At 42.6% G+C, this 26114-nt stretch overlaps 1 protein-coding gene across 3 annotated transcripts in view; it reads right to left on the bottom strand.

Annotated features, from left to right (window-relative positions):
* The window catches only part of LOC139265112 (short transient receptor potential channel 5-like), a 106905-nt gene that overhangs the window by 8962 nt on the left and 71829 nt on the right, over nt 1-26114 (bottom strand). For 2 of the 3 annotated variants that reach the window (XM_070882017.1, XM_070882018.1), the window contains exons 6-8: nt 7890-8085; nt 4389-4592; nt 1868-1909 (exon numbers count right to left, since the gene is read on the bottom strand). In XM_070882017.1, the coding sequence (XP_070738118.1) occupies nt 1868-1909; nt 4389-4592; nt 7890-8085 (442 nt within the window). The remainder of the gene's footprint in view (nt 1-1867; nt 1910-4388; nt 4593-7889; nt 8086-26114) is intronic. The other variant, XM_070882019.1, reaches the window with a different exon arrangement.

Genomic DNA, 26114 nt, shown 5'->3' with positions numbered 1-26114 from the left:
AGCTCTACATGACCGTAATCTAACATTTTAGCCTAAAATAATGTGATCATTGGTAATGTGGGATAGCAAATTGTCCATGACTATGGCAGTTGACACAGTTCAATGAGTTACAATAGGAGTTAATGTTTAGAGCCTTGATTTCAACACAGTGAAGGAAAAACATGTAGAATGGTATATTTGGAGCATAGGAGGAACAAGAAAGGAACGTTCAGACAAACACTGACTGTAATGATATCCTTAAAATGGTGAGAAAGAATAAAGACTGACAGTGGATTGGAAAACTGCAAATGTAACGCCCCTATTTAAAAAAAGGAGACAGACATAAAGCAGGAAACTATAGACCAGTTAGCCTAACATCTGTTGTTGGGAAAATGCTGGAGTCCATTATTAAGGGAGCAGTAGCATTTGGAAAAGCATAATTCAATCAAGCAGAGTCAGCATAGTTTTATGAAAGGGAAGTCATGTTTGACAAATTTGTTGGAGTTCTTTGAGGGTGTAAAGAGCAGGGTGGATAAGGGGGAACCAGTGGATGTGATGTATTTGGATTTCCAGAAAGCATTCGATAAGGTGCCACATAAAAGGTTACTGCACAAGATAAAAGTTCACGGGGTTCAAGGTAATATATTAGCATGGATAGAGGATTGGCTAAATAACAGAAAAGAGAGAGTTGGGATAAATGGGTAATTTTCTGATTAGCAAACAGTAACTAGTGGGGTTCCGCCGGGATCGGTGCTGGAGCCTCAACTATTTACAATCTTTATTAATGATTTGGATGAAGGGACCGAGTGTAATGTAGCCAAGTTTGCTGATGATACAAAGATGGGTAGGAGAGCAAATTGTGAGGAGGACACAAAAATCTGCAAAGGGATATAGACAGGTTAAGTGAGCGGGCAAAAATTTGGCTGATGGAGTATCATGTGGGAAAATGTGAGGTGATCCACTTTGGCAGAAAAAATAGAAAAGCAAATTAGAATTTAAATGGAAAAAAATTGCAAACTGCTGCAGTACAGAGGGACCTAGGAGTCATTGTGCATGAAACACAAAAGGTTTGTATGCAGGTACAAGTAATCAGGAAGGCAAATGGAATATTGGCCTTTATTGCAAAGGGGATAGAGTATAAAAGCAGAGAAGTCCTGCTACAACTGTACAGGGCATTGGTGAGGCCACACCTAGAGTACTGTGCACAGTTTTGGTCTCTGTATTTAAAGAAGGATATACTTGCATTGGAGGCAGTTCAGAGAAGGTTCACTAGGTTGATTCTGGAGATGAGGGGGTTGACTTATGAAGAAAGGTTGAGTAGGTTGGGCCTATACTCATTGGAGTTCAGAAGAATGAGAGATGATCTTATCGAAACATATAAGATGAGGAGGCTCGACAAGGTGGATGCAGAGAGGACATTTCCACATAGGGGAAACTAAAACTAGGGGACGTAGTCTCAGAATAAGGGGCTGCCCATTTAAAACTGAGATGAGGAGGAATTTCTTCTCTGAGGGTTGTAAATCTATGGAATTCTCTGCCCCAGAGAGCTGTGGAGGCTGGGTCATTGAATATATTTAAGGTGGAGATGGACAGATTTTTGAGCGATATGGGAATAAAGGGTTATGGGGAGTGGGCAGGGAAGTGGAGCTGAGTCCATGATCAGATGAGTCCATGATCAGATCAGCCATGATCTTATTAAATGGCAGAGCAAACTCAAGAGGCCTACTCCTGCTCCTATTTCTTATGTTCTTATGATTCAAGGCGAGAGGGTAAAAATGAATGCTGTGAACAGAATGGTTTTGTAGATGGATTTTAATTCTTAGTGGAATTTGCAATTATGCGAGTTGATTTTGTGTGATTTTTCTGTAATACTGACAGTTCAGCAAACCTGGTAGTGCTGGTTTTGGATCAAGTCATCTGCATGACGTCCCTGAAAGAAGAAAATCGTTTTCAGAATTTCATTTAGCAAAAAAATACAACAGTGGACACTGAGCTGGGAGTGCGCACATGCTTTGTTGATAGTGAAACTAAAATTCAAAAATAGACTGAAATTAATAGGATTAAATACTTTCACAACCATCACAAATGTCCACAAAATTCCTGTCATCGGATCACACTCCGAGATGTCCCAAAGTAAGATGGCAAACTGCCGGGGAGCACGTGTCTCATTCCTGCAGAGGAAGAGGAATGCTTCTATTCTTTTATCTCTGTTTACTCCAGCTCCTCATACAGAGTATTACAAAGAGGCTATTAACTACAGATTTGAGGATATGATTTTCAACATGTCTCCAGCCTTAGAAAAAGACCTCTTCACCACTCGGTTGTGTTGAACGGATCATCCACAGTGCATGCAGCACCCAGTAGGCCATTAAAAGTGCTTCAGCTTTTTACGGACGTTACAAGAGCCCGATTGGCATAGATTAATGGAGGTTCCTGCCTGATTCAGGCAGCCCCATAGCCATCCAGCGGAAGATACTGGGAGAAATTATGGCGGTATGGGAATGGGTTGGTAAGTTGACCATCTTGATTTTAACTCTGCTATTACCCCATATCCGCCAAGCAGGGGGAGTTAAAATCCCTCCTGTGGTGAAAAGGCACAGAACTAGGATGGATCTATCAAAAAAGGATAATCTTTTGGGAAATATTTGGCTTTTTCTGTTTCTAAAACTTGCTGGGGTCCTGAGCTGCTAATTCAATAGGTATTATTATTTTGTTCTTATGCGATGAATGTGGTATCATTTCTATAACATTCCTATGAATGATGGGCAAATAAAAATGATGATGGTAATATATTTTACCAATAGTTCACATTAAAATGACACAGAATTTCACAGTAACTGGAACCTGGTAGTGTTGGGAGTATTCAGGCCAGCAATGAATTGAAAAGGGTGATGATCAAATATCTATCCTCTGTCAGACTCTGTCCTGTAACAAGCAGGCCTCAGGTACTTAAAGGGGAAGAAAGTCTACACAATGATACTGTTAGTACCTGTTGCAGGTTCTCACTATTTGGATTACCTGCACTGTATTTTTTTAATACTTTTGAAAATCATTCTATTTGTTGGGCTCTAACATGTAGCTTTCTACTCATTACTTTTATGCTGAGAATGACGGAGTGGACATACTGTACTAACATTAGCCAAACAGATGCCTCATGGACTGTCTGTATGGATTTTTCTGTATTTTTCTTCAATCTTCTCCCCTCTATTTCTGACCACATGTCAAGCTATGGTTCCATATGCACTGGCAGCCTTGGTACCTTATTGATTATGGTCATTCTTCCATTTGTGAGCCCAGACAACCAATGCTGGCAGATTATTTAACCATTTGGTGGGGAGGGAAACGCGATCTTGTCCTCACTTGATGTCCACATACATGCACTTTGACGTAAGCGGTCACGAGATAAAAACCTGCCATGTTTTTCTTTCTTCAACTAGTGTCCTGGCTGAGACCAGCTGGCTCAGCACAGATGGGGGCTGAACTTGGAGCCACCTTCTTTGTATGGTTTGCACCTGAAATGGCAGCACAATTAGCCACTGAGCCATCAAACAACCTACGGATTTTCTTTTAAGTTTCTGCCAAGTATGTCACAAAACATAATAAATACTCGGTGGAAATGGAGATTCTCTGTAGTGATTGATCTCGATGGCAGCAGTAGACATGTTGTCTGGATACTGCTGAAACCTCAGTTGTCAGAACAAAATGCAAGAATACTGAATTTAGTAAAAACAACTATTTTGAGAATTAAAAGCTCTAGGGTAAACATGCCTGATTTCCTGATATGCCCTCCTGGTGAAGAAGGCTCTATTGTTGGAGTGGGCAATCAGAAAACATACCTTTCTAGCTTTTTTGATTGAACTGGGGAGGTGTTGGTTGATGAGTATGTATCATTGCCAATATTTTACCCCTTCAACACATTAACTAGGCTGTATAAACATCTTAGAGCAAAGTTAGCCTATCCACTCCATCAGAAAACATGGAACAAGAAAGGGCCATTTGGCCAACCAAGCCCAATCCTTATATGGCATGTGTACTCTACGACTTTGCCCGTCATCAATTCTATCCAAATTGTTTCATCTCCCATGAGAGCTGACTAGGCATACGTAACTGGAACCAAGTCTACAGGCTTAATTAAGCCCAAGCTTTGGTTCCTTGCTCCAACTGTGAGATTTTCCAGTGGGAGTGGGGGCCTTTCACCAGGCCAGCATTCTCCAATTGCAGGGCCTATATTGGCACCAGTAGGGACTGAGCATACGTTAATGACTGGCTTCACCTCCTCCAGTTCTTGCATACTGATGTGCCAACTATGGTACATAGATACTTGCACAACAGTGAGAGGGAAGGGAAAAGTGAATTGTTGGTTAATATGGAACTTGATGAAAACATTTTTAAAAGATGAGATTTCATACTGTAAATTCTCTGAGATTCTCGTGCTTTTGCTCATTCTCTGAATCTTTGCTTGGACAGATCTGAGCGTGTAGCCATTTACAGAGGTACCAGACAGACTTTGGGCTGGGGATGATGTTGAAAGGTGGTGGAAGAGTTGCACCTTCATCAAAATAACTCATCCAAAGCTTTGTCCTGGCAAATTTCCATTCAATGTCAGCATGGTCCTGCAAATGGATGAAAGACACAGGTGGTGATGAACAAATCTTGTCAACATTCCTAATTGTGGCTTTCTTTCTGTGGAACCGGCAGGGAAGTGGTGTTTAGGATCAGATCAGCCATGATCATATTGAGTGGCGGAGCAAGCTCGAGGGGCCAAATGGCCTACTCCTGCTCCTATTTCTTGTGTTATTATGCTTCTGTTACCAATGATGTCTGGTGACAGTTGCGTCTCTGTCTTCTTTCTGTGATTCCTGGTGACTGTAATGTTTCTGTCTGCTGTCTGTGATTCCCAGTGCCTATATTGTGTCTCTGCATTACGTGCATTCTGCCAACTGCAGTGTCTCAGACTGATACTTTATGCTACATACTTAAACTTTGAATTGTAATTCAAATCTATATTTCTAGATCAGATTAAGGTTCAAATGCCAAGCCTATTATTTTGGTGGCCTGATTCTGATTGTTTTTTATTTAAATGTCACAGAAACCTACACTGCAAGATGCTGGCACCGAGTGCTAGGGCTTTCAACTGGTAGATATCATCTTCAATGATTCAGAAACGCATGCTTAGAATTCTTGCCTAAATGTCTAGTTTTTCATTTTCCTTCAAAATGTTATTGGCCTTCAAGGAGACCTGCAGAAATAATGTGTACTGTAAAATAATGCCACATGCTGTAACTCTGGAAGAACTGAACTCTAAGCTGAAGCTTCGAAAATAGACACACGGAACTAGAATGTTTCCATATTTTCTGTGTGTGCCACAAGTGGCTCATCTGTTTTCTCTTTTATCACTGATTAGCTCAATGTAATCATACAAAATCACAGCAAGCGTACAGTTAGCTGTATACATGATTCAAACTGAGCATCATTGTACGAGATTAGCCACACGTTATAAATGAACTGCATTGCAAAATGTGAGCTATGTAATTTATTTTGTAAGAAAACAAGTGTGAATTATATATTAACTGTGCAAGATATCTGAATTTTGTATCATCAGATACCAGCCATTTACTGCATGATATTATCTGTGTAGTATGAGATACCAGCTGTGTACTTTGTATTACAAGATATGAGCTGTGAACTTTGCTATATCTGCTGCTCATCATTGTCTTTCCTTTTTTTCCCCCAGTTTGAGAATTATAATATTTTAATGGATACAGAAGGAGGTTATTCAGCTTTGTATACCTATGCTGGCTCCTTGGCCGAGCTTTCCACTTAGTTCCATTCTCCAGTTCTGTCCTCATACCCGTCTAAATTTTTCTCATCTCTCATTCTCTCCTGAAGGTGGTGACTCCCTCAACTGGGGTGCAGTTCCACAGGCACTGGACACCCTCTGGTGACTCGCCCAAGTGGCCTTTTGTGAGCCATGGCAATGAGTGTCAGCAGACTATCTAACTACACACGACATTGCAGTGAACCTGACTCTGTCCCGACCTGCACATGCACTTCCTGTGAGGGTTGCCAATCGGAGTGGAAATCCTAGATAACGTGCCCTGCCCTGAGCAGGGATACTATCAATTTTAATGCCTCTACTGATGTCCTAGATGAGATCAGCTGACACAACAAAGGTCAAAGATCAGCCGTAGGCTTCACTGCTTCACTCTCCACATATCAGGAACACATTTTTTTTAAACTCTGGCATATATTGAATTCCCTAAGACATTTTTTTTAGCCCTGTGATCTACACTGACTTTTCCAAATTTATAAGAACATATACATAAGAATTAGGAACAGGAGTAGGCCATCTAGCCCCTCGAGCCTGCTCCGCCATTCAACATGATCATGGCTGATCTGGCCGTGGACTCAGCTCCACTTACTCGCCCGCTCCCCGTAACCCTTAATTCCCTTATTGGTTAAAAATCTATCTATCTGTGATTTCAATACATTCAATAAGCTAGCCTCAACTGCTTCTTTGGGCAGAGAATTCCACAGATTCACAACCCTCTGGGAGAAGAAATTCCTTCTCAACTCGGTTTTAAATTGTCTCCCCTGTATTTTGAGGCTGTGCTCCCTAGTTCTAGTCTCCCCGACCAGTGGAAACAACCTCTCTGCCTTGATCTTGTCTATCCCTTTCATTATTTTAAATGTTTATCTAAGATCACCCCTCATCCTTCTGAACTCCAATGAGTAAAGACCCAGTCTGCTCAATCTATCATCATAAGGTAACCCTCTCATCTCCGGAATCAGCCAAGTGAATCGTCTCTGTACCCCCTCCAAAGCTAGTATATCCTTCCTTAAGTAAGGTGACCAAAACTGCACGCAGTACTCCAGGTGTGGCCTCACTAATACCCTATACAGTTGCAGCAGGACCTCCCTGCTTTTGTACTCCATCCCTCTCGCAATGAAGGCCAACATTCCATCGCCTTCCTGATTACCTGCTGCACCTGCAAACTAACTTTTTGGGATTCATGCACAAGGACCCCCAGGTCCCTCTGCACCGCAGCATGTTGTAATTTCTCCCCATTCAAATAATATTCCCTTTTACTGTTTTTTTTTCCAAGGTGGATGACCTCACACTTTCCGATATTGTATTCCATCTGCCAAACCTTAGCCCATTCGCTTAACCTATCCAAATCTCTTTGCAGCCTCTCTGTGTCCTCTACACAACCCGCTTCCCCACTAATCTTTGTGTCATCTGCAAATGTTGTTACACTACACTCTGTCCCCTCTTCCAGGTCATCTATGTATATTGTAAACAGTTGTGGTCCTTTTAAATTTTTTATTATTTTGGCTCCTCCTTACCTATGTACTTTTCATCATTACCAACTAAGAGGCAGGTGACAGAGAATCTGTTTCTATTGCTTCCACCAAAGCCATGAGCCAGGTGTTACAATGTGTGTCATGATTTACTTCCCTCTTTACATTTTCACCTCCTCTCTGTAGTGCAGCATCTGGCCTTCGCTGTGCACCGTTCCCTCAAATAGCTCAGCAAATTGGGAAGTCACAATGTCGGACTAATTGTAAAAGATCACATGGCACTTCTTCAAAGAAAAGCAGGGAAATCTCCTGGCCAACATTCATTCCTCAGCCAGCACCACTGAAACAGATTAACTGTTCATTCATCTCTTTGATGTTTGTGGGACCTTGCTGTCTGCAAATTGGTTGGTTTTTGCTTTAACCTCCAAAACAACAGTGATTACACTTCAAAAGAAATGTATTGTCCGTGAGGATGTGAAAGGTGCTATATAAATGCAGGTCTTTTTCTCTTGCACTTTGTGGCACAGAACAACAGTGCACCCAATCTCTATTCTGTAAATGTATTGGTTAATTATTATGTTTGTAAAGAAGCATTAGAATTAACTTACTGCAATGAGCTGGTAAGAGTTATTCATCATGGCAATTAGCATGTTGAGCAAGACAACCAAGGAGATGACGTTGTAAGTTCCAAACATGGTGGCTCCAACAAACTCTGTGAACTCATGCCGAGCCTTCACATTGGTGACGTACAAATTCAACAGACCAAATACTGACCAGAATAGGGATTGTAGCGTCTCAAACATTCTGCAAAGAGACAGATATGTGACAATGTTATCAATTCTAACATTCTGCAGAGAAATGGCAGCATTAGCTGACAGTGTGAACCAAAACCGAACTCCAAGTAAGTGGTCTAACATATAACACACAGGAGTGACCTCGAACCTGTGATTTACTGCTAGGTGTCAAAATGCCAAAGCATTTCACACACTCAATTACTTTTTTGGGGGAGAACCACTGAAAGGTTAAGGCACATCGTTTGCTAGATTACTGAAGACTTTACTCTGCATCTGACTGATGACATGTGCTAGATACTGACTCTGGGTACAATAAAATGTGCCTAGTGTCTGGAAATTACATTCCTCACCCCTGAGAGTAAGACTAGAATTATCGCTGACACTGGGAACCAATAATGTATTTTTTAAATCCCATTTCCAAGTATTAGCATATAAAGTAAATACAAAAAATTTAAAAAATATATAAAATGTAACATTGTGCTGATCTCATTGGGTCGTAGAGTTGTGATGGTCTCACATGAATCATTTGGCAAATCAGGTAATTCAGGATATCACAACTCACTACGACAATTAAGATTGTCGTCACATTATTCGCAAAAGGTTGTTACAAGGCTGCGTTCTACATTACATGATATATAACTGATATGTGTTATCATCATCAAGGTTAAAATCATTAAAACCTTCAACCTACATCAACAGCAATTGTTTTGCTAAAATTAACATCACAGGACTTCTACATCAAAGAAACACATTCTTGTCATGTTTTTTTTGTGGGGGGGAATAATCTGATTTCAACCCCTGCTGTGTCCCATTTCTCATACACATGAATTCTCATTGCCCATACAAATACTTTCCCACTACATCTATTACAGCACTCCATTGCTGAAGGAACAATTCACATTGGTCCTCCTTCCAGGTTAAAGAGTGCAGATCCCAGTTGTTGGTAAAGTGTGGAAATAGATCATAACAGAAACCTTGCACTGCCAACCGCCAGCAATTAAGGGTCAGCAATTTGTCAAAAGGTGTGAGATTTCCAATAAAAAACACTTAACAATGAGTCAGGCACTCACCCATGAATTGAAATCCAGACCAGAATATTGGATGAAAGGGTTATATGTGAAATTAATCTGGGCAGCCTCGGCCTACTTCCCACTGTGCATCAGCTCACAGCCCCAAACCGCCTCTAATTTGGCATTAGTTATCACTAAACTGGCAATCAGATAAGGAAGACCATTTGACCCATTTAGCTTATCCTTTGAATCTAACAGAGAGGTCACAAGATTGCTGATGTGAGAAAGGGAAGAATGTCAAACTGTTGCAGTAGGGGCTGCTCTTTTGAGGTTTGGAACAGAGACATATTGGTTATTTTGCATCTAACCTCGCTCTACCTGACATGGGTGCCTGAAATGAGCAGTTCTAATATCCCTCACCTTAATAAAAACAACATTTACAGGAATGAAACATGTTTATTTCAATAATTAGATTTATTAATTTCTCCATTTGTAAGACAAGTGAAACTTACAATTTCACATTTTGCTTAGCTTGTTTATTTTCTAATGTATTCTAATTGACGGGGCAGTTAAAACTCTTCAATCATGTTTATCAGTGTGGATTTGAGAACACAAAATCAAGAACAGCAGAGAGTTAACTTAAAAGAGGAAAATCCTGGAACAACAATAAAATGGGATGGAGGTCTGTATAAATAATGCCAAATTAAGATAATGCAGAAATGTTGGGGAAAAAGATAAGGTGCGAATTAGTTTAATATTTTCTTAAGTTTTAGGGTAGAGACTCACAGTGTAAAAACACTTCCTTCTGCCCGTTTCTTCAATTTTTTGTAATTAGGCCTGGATTGTTTCCTGTTTGCGGAAAGTATTGTAGGTCATATTAATTCTGTTCAGAATATTTTGTACCTCTAAGCATATAACAAGCACGGAAAATATTTAAGGCCTGTGTTATTTAATACCTGCAATTCAAGGTTTGCTTAAGAAATGCCTATTTTCTGTGAGACTGTTTGTTTGATTTTTTGTAGTGTGACCAATTTGATGGGATCTCTTCAGTGGCAAATACTCTTTTTTCACCACACTCCGTTAACTCCGAGAGTGGGACTCCACAGGAACAACATCAGGAGCATGGTAAAGAAGACAATTTCTATGATAATTCAATATCAGGAAACTCGCCTGCTGGCCCAGTGAATAGCTGAAACCATGAAGAGTCAGAGGATTTCAAATTCAATCCCTCCTCTGTGCTAAGATAGCTGATCTCGAAAAGTGGCAGCAGGGTGCAAATATTAGCGGCAATGTCCCCTGGTTAGAGAGTAGAAAGAAAAAGCCAGGTTTCCTACTCTTGATTAGAATCCAGTGACCCATGCTGAAAACTACGTGTATGTAGGTGTTACATAAGGACAGCACTGGGCTGTCCTGTGATGATTCTATGGTTAAATAGAATGCTAATGTATGAAGAATGGCCACTTGGGCGAGATTCTGCAAGGGAGATATTGGAAGGCAGCTGGTACCCCTGGAATTGTACCCTAGCAAGAGTCAGTGCCCTCAAGAGAAGATGAGGTGAAAATAAAACTGGTTAGGGACATTAAATAGAATTCTGTGCCGTTTGGTAACTTTAAACCAGCTTTCATTTTTTTGAAAAAGAGGCTTGTTTTTAAAAGGAAAACCATCCCTTGAAAAATCACCAAAATCATGAAAAGCAGTAAAAATAATTGGACACATGTAGCTCAAAGACAATACTGTTCATTTTCAGCAAGTTAAGCAGTCTAGATCAGTCAAACATATCAGCCAGGTAACACGGTCTAAAATTTGCTCTCAAGCAGATCACCCTCCTATCATCATTGCAGAAACATTTACAAAAAGATTACTTATTTTTCATCCTATTCTCCAACACTGAAATTGCCAGCTTAGAATTGCAAATTTTAACTGTGAATTGTTAATTACTGTGTAATTCCCTAAAGGAACAAAAAACTCCAATGGAGCACTAAAATTCCCTGCAACTGAAGGCTTTGTTAATGAAGAAGCCAGGACAGCCGATTCCTAATAAACACACACCAGCTTTGTGAAAAACAAAATTCTGCTTGAATCAAGAATTTCCATAAATTGCAACAAACAAATTGCAAATCTTTTAAACCAGCTTTTATTTTTTGGAAAAGAGGCTTGTTCCCAGATCTCACTTAATCATTCAAAAATTCAACCTAAACATAACAGAAAGCACTGACCAAAATCTGTATTTTACACAGTCATTAAATTTCTGGTGTGGTGGCTGGTGTGCAATGGCCATCACACATTAAAAAAATCCATACACAGGCATCTTCCACCCTTCAACATGTAGTTCGGGACCTGGAATATTAGTTTCATCATTGGAACACCTGTGAACTCATCCCTTTTTGGCGTGGAAGCAAGTCATCCTCGATTCGAGGAACCGCCGATGATGTGTTAGACTACAATTGTGCTCTCCGTGAAATTTGACAGTGGGTTGATTGATTATAATTACATTTCTTATTAGATTCCATAAATTCTGACATGAACAAGAAAACCCTTAACATTCTGGTTGCATACTGTCAAAATATAATTTGTTGTTCAGCCTAATCACTGCCTTGTTAATTATTTACTTCCACAGAACCAGATTGTGATTATTTATTTTACACCTCTAGCTGGAGCTGTAACCTTAACCTTGGTGATAGATGGTAACTGCCAAACAAAACCATAACAACATTATAGCTGGAGGGGGCCATCCTAAAGTGGATCACAAAGGATGCAGTCAGATTTCAGAGATTAATTATTTACCCAAGCTTTTATACACTCCTCAAAATAATGTGTAAACTAAAATGTAATATAAATGTTTCGGCAATTGTGTTATTTTTTAATGGCACACTGTAGTCTAGATTTTAAACTGAAATCTTTGATTCGGCGTTGGATAGGCAGTACACAATTAGGACCTACCCAAATGTTAATGTACAGACCCGAGCTGATGTTGGAGAGTCAGTTTATTAAGGTAGGACCTGGCTTTGGGCCCTCGCCAGAGTGGGGCAGTGAATCTTCTGTAAGATGTTCTTACTTGGATAGGTTAGGTGAGTGGGCAAATGCATGGCAGATGAAGTATAATGTGAATAAATGTGAGGTTATACACTTTGGTGGTAAAAACAGAGAGACCGACTATTATCTGAATGGTGACAGATTAGGAAAAGGGGAGGTGCAACAAGACCTGTGTGTCATGGTACATCAGTCATTGAAGGTTGGCATGCAGGTACAGCAGGCGGTTAAGAAAGCAAATGGCATGTCGGCCTTCATAGCGAGAGGATTTGAGTACAGGGGCAGGGAGGTGTTACTACAGTTGTACAGGGCCTTGGTGAGGCCACACCTGGAGTACTGTGTACAGTTTTGGTCTCCTAACTTGAGGAAGGACATTCTTACTATTGAGGGAGTGCAGCGAAGGTTCACCAGACTGATTCCCTGGATGGCGGGACTGACATATCAAGAAAGACTGGATCAACTGGGCTTGTATTCACTGGAGTTCAGAAGAATGAGAGGGGATCTCATAGAAAAGTTTAAAATTCTGACGAGTTTAGACAGGTTAGATGCAGAGAGAATGTTCCCAATGTTGGGGAAGTCCAAAACCAGGGGTCACAGTCTAAGGATAAGGGGTAAGCCATTTAGGACCGAGATGAGGAGAAACTTCTTCACCCAGAGAGTGGTGAACCTGTGGAATTCTCTACCACAGAAAGTTGTTGAGGCCAATTCACTAAATATATTCAAAAAGGAGTTAGATGTAGTCCTTACTACTAGGGGGGGTCAAGGGGTATGGCGAGAAAGCAGGAATGGGGTACTGAAGTTGCATGTTCAGCCATGAACTCATTGAATGGCGGTGCAGGCTCGAAGGGCCGAATGGCCTACTCCTGCACCTATTTTCTATGTTTCTATGTTTCTAAAGGAAACGTTATGGGCCCAAGTTTCGGATTTCCTCCCAGAACGGCGCACACCAAGAGGCCCACCTATTTTTTAGAATAAAAAAGCGCCTAAAACTTACCTCGTGATTCTCCGAGTCCAGCAGGCCTGTTTCACAGTCAACGCAGCGCAACACAAGCAGCTGAGGGCGGAGCTACAGCCCTGCGCCAAAAAGAGTGTTGGCAGCTGCGCGCGTGCGCAGTAGCTCCTGGCCCTCCCAGCGCGTCCTGTCTCCGGGCGACCCTATCCCTGGTCGAAGGGACGTCATCCCTATCCCGGGCCGAGTGACCTGCCTGCACTTACCTCCTCGGCAGCGGGGCCTGCCCAACCAGCAGCTCTTCGGTGGCGGGCCCCATCCGAACTTCTCCTCGGTGGCGGGCCCTGCCTGAACACCTCTTCAGCGGCAGGGCCCGCCCGAGTAGCACCTTGTCGGCAGCGGGGCCCATCTGACCAGCTCTTCAGCAGGCTGCTGCAGTAGGTGAGTAGAAACTTTTAATTTTTTATTTATTGATTTTTTTATTTTTTTAAATTTTTTTCATGTTTTCCTTTTTTGATTGATTGATTTATTTATCATTTATTATTGATGATGGCTCTTTATTGGTAAAAGTGAAGTGTTTAATGCTTTGTTAAATCCCCTTCCCTCCCCACTCCCCATCTCTTGCTACCTGCGCCTAATTTATAAAGTGTAGGGAAGGTTTTTCTGAGCGTACAAAAATCGACACTTACTCCGTTCTAAGCTAGTTTGGAATAACTTTTCGCTACCTAAACTTGCAAAACAGGCGTAAGTGGCTGGTAACGCCCCCTTTTGAAAAAAAACCTGTATTAAAACAAAACTGTTCTAACTAACTAGAACTGGAACAAACTAAATGCCGAGAATTGCGATTTCTAAGATACTCCATACTAAACTAGTTGCTCCAAAAAAAATAGGACAATTCGAGCCGAAACTTGGGCCCATAAGTGGTGATGGATACATTTAAAGGAATGCAACCACTTATAAAGGCTGTGATTGCTTCAGTGTATATATTTCAGGCTTTGCAAAAGTTATCTTGTAACAAAAATGGCTATCAAACCAAGTGACTGGCAAAATATATGCAGGGAGGAAACTAAGCTGGGCTGCCGGGTGTGCCGTGTACAGAAGTTCATACTTTACGCCTGTTATAACTAATTGGATAATCTACTCTAAATGCCTAAGGTTCCTATGATAATTAAATGTTTTAATCATATGTAAATAAATTAACTTTAATATTTACCAGCCTTGGCTGAAAGTGCATGTGAAAAAACACAAATGAATATGTATGGAATTTTGTTATATCTTTCCATATATGCTATATCTTATCAAAAAAATAAAATTCATAAAAAGTCATATCTCAGACTACTCACATAGCTGCAGCTATAGAAATGCAAGTTGCTGGAAATTTGAAATAACTATATTTTTGACTTAGGAAGTGTTTTTACAACAGTAGAATCTGCCTGAACAGATACTATAAACTCTCATGCAGAAACTTCACATAAAATACAACCGTCTGACATTTACATTTTGATGTAAGTTGTGGCATTTAAAAAATTCATGAAACTAACCTTCATCGATCTGAAACGTTAACTCTGTTTCTCTCTCCACAGATGCTGAGTATTTCCAGCATTTTCTGTTTTTATTGCAGATTTCCAGCATCCGCAGTTATTTGCTTTTTATTTCTATTAAAAGGGTTATTATCACATCTACGTATATAAGGGATTAAAGTAATATGACTTAACTCAAGAGGTCTTGGTCAAAGCAGGGTTATATTTCATGAAAAAAATTACTCTGTGTTAATTCATTTTTGATGTATAGAAGGAACCTAGTGTTCCTCATTAAATTGAAGGCTGATCCATTGATTTGGTTTCCTTTGGCAAATTTCCTCAATCTCAAATAGCAGCATGGCAATTAAACAATAGTGCATAACTGTAAAATACAAAGGCCTTCAATGATTCAGCAGGTTTATGCAGTGGCTAGCTGAGTAATGCAGATCAGGAACATCTCAGATATGTCTCTGCGTTGAGTCAGCTGATCTCAACCAGGCTGTGGTAGAAGTGCTGTAATCAGCCACAGTGTTCTTGGGTCAGGGAGATAAAATTGACCAGTGTTCCCATTCTTGACGACTATCCAGTGGTCCTTGCGAGAATAATGCATGTGTACACAATTGGGTAAGGAACATATCAAACTCAAATTGATGCCCCAGCAGTGAAAAAATAGCCTATCAACATTTCAACTCCAGGTTCACTGAATAACATGGCCATGAGTTAAGTACTGGAGAGCAGCTGGCTCCCATGAAAGCAAAGCTCTGCAAGAGTTGCCAGCTTTAAGGAAGGAAGGGAGAATATCAGATGAAAAATTGTGCTCCCTGACTGATGTCATCAGCATTTTCTCACTTTAAAATTAGGTCTTTTGTCGAGTGTCAAATCCTTTAACCTGAAAGTGTGGTGTTGTATTCATACTCTGTTTGTTGAACAAACTCTCACTGGACGGGCATTAGGACCCTGCGGGAGTTATTTACAGACTGCTGTAAACACGATGGTTCATACTGGTTTTGGGACACCATTTTGGGAGTTGCTATAAAGGCCACAGTTAGTTACATTACTCTTATTTCAGTTAGTCTGTTAATTTACGTACACAACATAATTTGGCGATGAGGATGAATCAAATTAACCTCCTCTCCCCCACCCCCTGCGTTTCCTCTCCACACCTGGGGACCCTCCAGTTCCGTGGCCGTGATGGATAAAAAGCTTTTCTAAGCGAGTGGGTTAGATGGCGACAACTTAACACCAGCTCACCATCGTGCAATATTTATCCACTGCCTTGGCATCGAAGGCCAAAGCATCTTTGGCCAAATCGAAGACACGGAGTTCTACGACAAAGTGGTAAGCGCCCTTGAGAAATATTTTGGGCCAAAGAAAAGTATCAAGATGGAGAGATACAATTTTTGTCAAGGGGGGCAAGGGAACGGAGGACCAATCAAACAGTATATCATTTCATTAACTGAACTGACCGCTACATGTAACTTTGGAGCACTCACAGAGGAAACGATCAGGATCAAATTATTGAGAAAACAATAATCCCTGCATTCGGGAATGCTTGCTAATGGAGGATGACAACTTGACATTGGACAAAGCAACTAATTTGGCCATCCAAATCGAATCAGCGCTTTCTGATTCAAAAGCGATCAGATCCCCTGCTCCCCCTGTGCAGCAGACTTCAGCTACAGCCCATGTGCAAGGTGTTTGTCCAAAGCGGAAATCACAGCAGAGACCCAGGGCTAGTAATAAACCATCCATTACGGATCGCGAGCCTAACTTCTACTGCTTTAACTGTTGGGACAAATCACATTCAGCAAAGAGTCCTAACTGCCCTGCACTTGGGAAGAAATGTTCTGCATGTGGCAAAGTGAACCATTTTGCTAGTGTCTGTCGCTCATCGCAGCATGTGGACAACCCTGATACTGATGAACCCAGTATGGGTTACACTGTTAGCGACATTTCGCGCATCGGCTCAGGCAAATTCAAGGACTGTGATGTAAATATTGACGGCATGCCCATCTGCCTCTTCATTGACCTTGGAGCCAAAGTCTCCATATTGAGGAGGCTGTGTCCAAAACCCACTTCACGCACGATCAACTGCAGCCCGCAACTTCCAGTCTACAAACGTACTCAGACTCCAAAATTTAGGTACTTGGGGTACAATCAGTCCCGATATACTACAAGTACGTAACATTGGAGAACTTTTCCTTTCATGTCGCGAAGGGACGAAGTCTCATGGGTGTTGACAAGCTTGGGTTCAATGTTTACGATCCAACCAGCACACTTGTGTACACGGTGGACTTTGACAAGCAGTATCCCTCAATCTTCACAGGGTTTGGAGTGACAACAAAATTCTGCCATTGTCCCCGCGTTGACCATTCCATCAAACCGGTTACGCAGCAACTTTGCCGTCTCCCATTCACGACCAAGTATCCGCAGAATTAACACGACTCAAATTTCAGGGAATCATTGAGAGCATCAACTCCTCACTCTGGATCTCGAACTTAGTCAGTGCTTGGTGTAAAAATGGGGAGATCCGCCTATGCATTGACCTGAAAGAGATCAACAAGGCTATCATCCCCGACAAGTACTCTATTCCTACCATCGACGAGCTGTCTTCAGAATTCCACGGCTCAATAGTTTTCACGAAACTCGACATGTGCCGCAGTTCCCTACAAATACCCATAGTGGAGGACAGCAAACAACTCACGGCATTCATGATGATCTGTATCAGTATTGACGCATGCCCTACGGACTATCTTGTACACCAAGTGCATTTCAGAAGATTGTCACTACTATGCTAGCAGGCATATAGGGAACCCTCAATCTGCTTGATGATATCGTCGTCCATGGACGGACAATGGAAGAACATGACCAGCGACTTCACGCAGTTATGGCTAGACTTGCTACACATAACATTACACTTAGTGCCGATAAGTGTACATTCGCTGCTGTAGAAATAAACTTTCTGGGCTACAGAGTCACAGCACAAGGTGATGCTTGACAACATTGACCCGATCCAGCGAATGCAGGAGGCTACCAAAGTTAAAGTACTTTCATTAATTCTCGGTACTTGCAACTTCTATCTGAAGTTCGTCCCGCACTCCGCGTACATTGCCGAACCACTTCGCAAGTTGATGCGCAAGGACGTCCCTTGGGAATGCACAGATTCCCAGGCTCAGGCATTCACCACTTTTAAGGAGAAAATTACATCCCCTCCTATCCTCGTGTACTTTGATCCGAATGCCTCTACGTATGTCACCACAGATGTATCAGACACCGCCATGGGTGCTGTGCTTTCGCAATGGATTGACGGCCTGGAATGCCCAGTCGCCTTCACCTCTGGCATGCTCTCATCTGCAGAATGTAAATAATCTACAGGGGAACGCAAAGCACTTGCTTGCATCTATGCATGTGAACACTGGCACATCTATCTCTATGGCAGGAAATTTACCCTCCATACGGATCACCAAGCGCTAACTACGCTACTCGCTACAACTGGATCTGGGCACAGATCACTACGAATCAGCTGATGGTCAGATTGCCTTCATCAGTATAACTTTGATGTACAGTACATTGCTGGCAGTCACAACCACGTAGCTGACATGCTCAGCCGCTCGGCACCTATTTCAGACTCTGGTGCTGACTTGTTCACAGATGACGACACATATGTCATGTCGATCATCACTCAGTCCATCAGAAACCTTGTCTCCTGTGACAAACTCAAAACTGAATCACAGAGTGATGCTATGCTCCAGCACATGTGTCACTTCCTCCAGACTGATTGGCCTAAGCAAATTCCGGAAGAGCTGACAACCTTCCATAGACTTCGTGAGGAATTTTCTGTTTGGAATGATGGCTGCCTAGCTCGTGGTTATAGAGCAGTAATTCCCAAGTCGCTTCAACAGTGCGTTCTCGCATTGACACACGATGGACACCCTGGCATTGTCCGCATGAAGCAGAGATGTCGTGATTCAGTTTGGGCCTGGGATTGACACTTGCATCGAGGAGTTTGTCTCACACTGCGAAGCATGCAGTCTGAGCGAAAAGGCCACAAACATCTGACCAGCGCCAATGAATCCTGATAGAGAATTCAAACAGGCTGCATTTAGACAAGTTGAGAAAAAACAGACTCCAATGACTACGTGCAGTTCAGCATGTTGCATTAAGTCATCAATCAACTTGACATTTTAGGACCTTGGGTAGCGAGCCAATTAAAAGGTTAAAAGACTATTAATTGAGCCAATAAGGTCAAAGAAGGCGAGTTCTTTCCTGTAAATTGATCCAGGTATAAGTACAGCCATTTTGACCATGTGGTACCAGAAGGACAAAGACCTGGCTTAAAGCCAAGAACTTGTTACTGCTGTCTGCCAAAAATAAAGAAGTTAAAACTACAATCGGAGTTCATATTTCATTGGAAATTAAGAGATCTAACAATTTTGGCGTCACGAACAGGATCGCTGAGGAAAGAAACTGAATTTTGGACATTGGACCTACATACTGAGGTAAGGACTCTTTATAAAAGTCCTCGGTCAAAAGTCTAAATTTGCCTCTCCTTCTACGCGATTCCGAAAGCCTCCGGTTTGCGAACCCTCCGGTTGGTAGTCGGCTCGAGGTTCCATAGACGTCTAAACTTCGGCGGTGTGTTAGTTAATTAATCACCGACCTATTGATCGGCTGGAAAGCCTACGACTCGAGACCCCAGTAAAGAAATCAGTATTATGGCAGCAGGAGATAAGAGCAAAGAATTGTTTACAACTGTTAAAGGTGGGCAGGCACCACCTGAGGTTTCGCTAGATTTAATTCTCGAACAGTTGAAAGAATACATAGAGCAACAATTCAACTTATCTAAAACCTGTATTAAGATCGAACAAAAGTACGGAACCTCCAAGGACAATGGTCCTTGGACGAGATTAAAAGGGTCTGGGTGAAAACGACCCGTATGAAAAATAAAGAGCGAACTAGATGGTCCCGAGCGGTTATGGGCCAGATTCGAAAGCGGAATGAAATTATAATGCGTTCCTAACATGATCGAGAACTGACCAGTACAAAGGACCAATTGCAAGCAGTTTGTGCGCAGCTGCGACAGAAAAAGCTTGAACTTGAAAAGCTGGAAGCAGAAGTTAAAGATCTTAAAGGTGAAATTAAAGAATGGAAAAAATCATTAGATCAAGAGACAGTAATAGGAAAAGGAAAATGTATTGATCAATTACCAGGGTACCCATGTTTGGATAAATTAAAAGCGCAAACCCGAAGACACGACCGAGGAATAGATACGGATTCTGAATCCTCCGACGATACAGGGTCGGAGGATGGCGAATTAGGGGTGCGCTTTGCCCCGTTTAAAAAAAGACAAGTTGTAGTCAAATCAGAGGAGACTGCGGATGAGGGCGGAACCAAAAAAACAAAGAAAAGGGTGTACGAAAAATACTTAGTTCATGATCCGGCAGACCCAGAGAAAATTGATAAATGAAGGAATTGCCCAATCCAAAGAAAGGGGGAGTAAAAACGTGGGACCAATTGGGCCGCTTAAGAAATATATATCAACTTCATCCCTGGGACGGAGTGCAAATTTTGACCATAATGGTGCCAAAAACACAGGGAAGAAAATTGCACGACAAGGTAGAAGAAGCTTTGGGGCAGAATGAGCAAGAATTAGACGCAGGATGGGAGGCGATTAAACACTGGCTGCAAGCCTTCAGTCTAGCTAAGACAGACTGGGGAAAAATTGCAGCTTGCCAACAGAAAGGAACAGAAGAGGTCCTGGAGTATGACGAGCGGTTTAGATGCATGTGGCTAGAACATTCGGGTATGAATAATACGGATGAGGAAATGGATGAACAAGTGTTTGGACCCCTGAAAGTAGCTTTCGTGGCAGGTCTAAAGCCAGAACTGTCCAAAATGCTTAAGGTAGTGTTACCGGACTGGGAAGGTAGAGGAACTACCTTTGCAGCATTGGTGGATCGATGTAACCAATTAGATCGGGATATGGGAGCTATAGTCCGAGCTGTACAGGCTATGGGGTGGAAATCCCAGGATTCCGATAAACAGTTATTAGGAAAATTACCCGGAAAATGTCATTATTGTGGGAAAGAAGGTCACTGGGCCAAGACGTGCAGGGCAAAACAGAAAGGTCGTGGCTGGGGAAGAGGACGCAGCCAGGGATACAATTCAGCCACCAACCAGGCTTGTCACAAGATACCGACCTCATAGAAGCATTTAAGCGACTGACAATACAACAACAGAAGGAGTTACTTGGGATAGCAAAAAACGATTAGAGCCCACCCTGGCCCCCCTCCTCGCACTAATACAACAAAGGGGAGATGGGCTATATATAACTGTGAGGGTGGGCGATAAGGATGTGGACTGTCTTTTAGACACAGGGGCGGAATTATCATGCTTACCCCTATAATATGGAGACTTTTTACCGTTGGATGGTAGGGCACGTACAGCCTATGGAATTGGGGGCCATAAAATGGAAATGAAAAGGACAATACCGGTACTTATAGGGCTGGATCCACATGAACTAACCACGCCGGTCTGGATAGGCCCAGTAGGTCAACCCCTTTTGGGAATGGACGTTCTAATCCAAGTAGATTCATCGTTGCATTTCGAGGATGGTCGGGTGACATGGTCAATTAGAACTTTGAAGAAAGAAGAATTGAAGGAACACCCGATATGGGCTAAAGATAAGAACGATTGTGGCCTACTCCAGATGGAGCCTGCATCATTTACAGGGACCAAGCCTCCATGCACTAAACAGTATCCCATCAGTCCAACTGCCATCGCGGGAATCTTACCGGTTATTCAGCAATTGGAGAAACAAGGGGTGCTTATTAAAACGCATAGCTCCTCCAATAGCCCCGTGTGGCCGGTACAGAAATCTAATGAGACTTGGCATTTGACTGTCGATTATAGGAAAGCTAACCAGTGTATTGATCAAAAAGCTCCTTTGGTCGCAGATCCCTCCACCATTTTTAATGCCCTCAAACCGGAACATAAATATTTCTCGGTTATAGATATGGCCAACGGATTTTGGTCAGTGCCTCTGGCACCGGAGGTTCGACAGTGGTTTGTTTTCACGGTCCAAGGACAACAGTATACTTGGACCCGGTTACCGCAGGGTATCCACAACAGCCCTACGGTATTCCACATGGCTTTACAAAGCCATTTGCGAGAATTACCTCCCCTGTCATCCACAGTCATCCAATATGTAGACGATATCCTGCTAGCTTCAAACACGGAAGAACAGCATGAACAAGATTTACGAGCTTTGCTGGACTACCTTTGGCTGAAAGGACATAAAGCCAGCATCGACAAAGCACAAATATCCCAAGAAGAGGTTGTATACCTGGGACAAAAGATTTCACAAGGAAAGAGTGAACTTACCCAGGATAGAACTGCAGCCATTTGGGCTGCTAAAAAACCCACCACTATTCAGGAACTAAGGTCTTTTTTGGGATTGTGTAACTTTAACAGAAATTGGATTGACTCCTTCACACAGCTTGCTCAGCCATTGAATGATATTTTAAAGGGGAAACGTGCCTCTAAAGAAGCCATCACCCTCACAAAAGAACAGCAAGAGGCCTTCCTGAGTTTGAAAAAGGCTTTGTGTTCGGCACCGGCTCTGGGAATCCCCGACAGTGGTAAACCATTTACCCTGTTTGTCCATGAGAAAGAAGGATATATGACAGCTATACTGACACAAGAACATGGGGATCGGCAAAGACCTATTGGCTATTATTCGGCAAAACTGGATGCGGTAGCACTCGGATGGGGAAGTTGCCTAAGGGCCATGGAAGCTATATGTCGAGCGGTAATGACCACTGCGGGTCTAGTCCTCGACCAAAAGCTGATTGTCAAGTGTCCCCACACCGTACACGCTTTGCTGTCTATGAATAGAATGTCTCAGGTGACAGCAGCAAGATGGACCCGCTGGACAGCAGTTTTGGAAGCTCCTAATCTCCATATCGTCCGGGCCAGCCCGGTTAATCCCGCAACTATGCTACCGATGTCAGAATCGAGGGAGGAAGAGGGGGGAGAATGTGAAGAGCATGACTGCGTGGAGATTTTAAAAGAAACAAAAGAAGCAGCCTTAGCAGCAGAGGAGCCTCTGCACAACCAGGACCTCATCCTGTTTACAGATGGTTCCTCCTTTGTTGACAATGGTACCAGAAAAGCAGGGTGGGCAGTTACAACCTTATATGAAGTAGTGGCAAAAGGATGTTTACCCTCAGGAACGTCAGCACAACAGGCCGAGTTACAGGCCCTGTCAGAAGCATGTCGAATAGCAGAAGGACAGACAGCTAATGTCTACACAGATTCGCGTTATGCTTTTGGAGTCGCTCACGACTTTGGTATGTTATGGCGGAAAAGAGGATTCCTCACTGCTGCTGGTACACCTATCCGAAATGGAAAAGAAGTCCGAGACTTACTGGAGGCCATACAATTACCTCAGGAAGTGTCCATCCTGAAGTGTAAGGCCCATACCAAGGAAAATACCACAGAAGCACAGGGAAATGCCCAAGCCGACTAGGCAGCTAAAGATGCCACCTCACAAGGCGTTCCTCCAGAAGAACCAACACAGATGTGCAGATTGAAAGCACTCAGGACTCTGACACGAGACCTTCAAACAATGCAAGGCGAGTGCTCCCGAGAGGAAAAATGGACATGGATTGAGGCAGGAATTAAGCTATGCAAAGATGGTGTCTGGAGACAAAGAGTTACCGACAAGCCAGTCGCGCCACAAGCGCTTATGTCTTTTTTAGCCCAACAGATCCACTCGTGGGGACACTTGGCCTCCCAACAGATGACGGCACGGTTCCAGAAAAGCTGGTGAGGTCGGGGATTTAAAAAACATGCCCAGCTGGTAACAGACCGCTGTGTGGTCTGCCAGAAAAATAATTCTGGACCCATCACGGTAATGCCCCAACTGAGGCCCCCTGACCCTGTCGGACCATTCCAGCATCTGCAGGTTGATTATATATCTCTTCCTTCATGCCAAGGATACACTAACATTCTTGTCATGGTCGACAGATTCTCTAGATGGGTAGAAGCTGTCTCAACTAAAAGAGCCACAGCCAATCACACTGCAAAGGTCTTGTGTAAGGATTACATTCCCCGATGGGGTGTCCCGAGTAGCATTGACTCAGATCAGGGAACACACTTCACAGGTGCTATCTGCCAAGAAGTCTGTAGGTTACTGAACATTACGTGGGATTTACACTGTCCTTATCATCCACAATCATCAGGACAAGTAGAACGAATGAATCTAACTCTGAAACAACGGCTTGCCAAATATCACCAAGAAGGAACACCGTGGCCCCAGGCACTACCAATAGTGCTATGTAGCATTAGGGCAACCCCAAACAGAACTACAGGTCTAAGCCCATTTGAAATTATAACAGGAAGACCCATGTCGCTGCCAGGAACTATCGATTTACGGAAAGCTGATGTTCACTTAATGAGTGACACTTTGTTATCATACTGTCAGAACTTAAGCAATGCTATTAGTTCTGTTTCCCGACAGGTATCGGCAGCTTGGGGTAATCCACCCGAAGGAGGACACGACATCATCCCGGGAGTCTGGGTGGATGTGAAAAAGTGGCATAAAGAACCTTTGGGTGCCAAGTGGGAGGGACTTTATCAAGTGTTATTGACCACCCAGGCAGCTGTTAAAGTCCAAGGAAAGAAAGCCTGGATCCACGCCTCACACGTTAAACGAGCACCCGTAACTGAAGCTGAAATCTAATAAGGACAATTACTTTTTGCGAAAATGTATAAATTTACTGTATTATTGATTGTAGGTATTCTAGGCATAGGCCTACTTCTTACTAGCCGACCTTCTGCACCAAAGGGAAATAGTAGGGTAGCAAGGGAATTACATGTAAATACCTTTTTATATATGTCATACATTTATGCCAAACAAGGTAACATTTCTAGTTGTTGGGTGTGTGCGCATATTCCTATTCACTCAAAGGGAGGGATTCCCTTGAGGCCAGTTCCCTTGAATATCTCGGAAATGGCTGAGTGGATAATTAATCAAAACAAAACAGGCAATGCGTTTCAGGATACGGAAAACTGGGCACGTAAATGGAAGTCAGCAGGTTACAATCTGACTATCTTTGAAGGGGGATACCAACCGTGCTACAATAATTCCAAATGGCCCCCATTTTTTGTTATCACTAATACAACGGGAATAGGAAGACCGGGGGAATCGGTCTGTCTGATTAGAAACATCAAAAGAGGCCAAAATATGGGGTATAGTATCTGCTCCCGGAATTATAATATAATCAAGCCACGGAACCGTCCAAACTGGGCCGATGTGGGAATTTTTAACGTAACGGGGATTCTGAATAAAACAGATGGAAAAGCCTGGACAGGCCCCGGAGTGTTGCTGACAAAGAAACAGCTAACCTTCATTGCCTATAATGGCATCTATTGGGTGTGTGGCCACAAGGCCTACTCTTGGCTGCCCCAGAATTGGATGGGATCCTGCTATTTAGCCTACATTGTGCCTTATATGTATCATATAAAGTCTCTGTCGGAACATTTACACAGTCCTAAGAGAGCTATCACAGAAACAGAGCGGTTCTTTGCCATTCTGATCCCCGGGTATGGGACCGCCAAACTGGCAAGGGAATCCATTAACATGGCATCCGTTGTGGAACGGGTAGCCAATGATACCTCAGAGGCCCCAGTTAAAATCAATTCAGAAATGGTAGCAATCCGCACAGTAGCCCTACAGAATAGACTGGCCCTTGATTACATCCTGGCTGAAAAGGGAGGTACTTGCACCCTACTCAGAACTGAGTGTTGCACATATATCCCAGACAGCTCCGAAGAAATTATCCACTTAGCGGAGCATATCCAAAAGGAGGTAGAAAAATTTAAGCAACCCCCATCATTCACTTTGTGGAGTGGAGCCACTGAATGGCTAGGTTCAATAGGAACTTCATTGGTGGAAGGTTTAATTCTATTTGTTGTAATTGTTTTACTTTTATATTGTTTGTTTATGTTGATTAAATGTTGTTGCGACCAGGCAGCTGTAGCTGCTGTCCCGCAGGTGAGACACCTTGCAGGTCCCAGCAGACCGTCTGTACGTGGCACAGGGGTATGTTATGCTTAAGGGAAGATTGTTTACTGGTTGAACTAAGATATTGATTTGGATTAAATTGGAATAAGGTTGATTAACCTACTAAAACCAGACTTCCATTGTGGCCACGATGGAACTCGGGTTGGTGTAAATTTGTGTGGAAGCTACTAGTCCGGACATGTGGCGAAACACATCAACAAATTTTAGAAGGAAACTCTATTAACATGTATGAAATTATTTTGTAGAATGTTTAACCAGTGATACCTGATGTTTTATGATTCAGTTTGTGAAAGAATCAAAGGGGGGATTGATAGAGAATTCAAACAGGCTGCATTTAGACAAGTTGAGAAAACATAGACGCCAATGACTACGTGCAGTTCAGCATGTTGCATTAAGTCATCAATCAACTTGACATTTTAGGACCTTGGGTAGCGAGCCAAT

The sequence above is a fragment of the Pristiophorus japonicus genome, chromosome 6 (genome assembly GCF_044704955.1).
Source record: "Pristiophorus japonicus isolate sPriJap1 chromosome 6, sPriJap1.hap1, whole genome shotgun sequence".
In the NCBI taxonomy this organism is placed as follows: Eukaryota; Metazoa; Chordata; class Chondrichthyes; family Pristiophoridae; genus Pristiophorus; species Pristiophorus japonicus.
The sequence above is the reverse complement of the archived record's forward strand: the minus strand, read 5'-3'. Positions and strand labels throughout refer to the sequence as shown.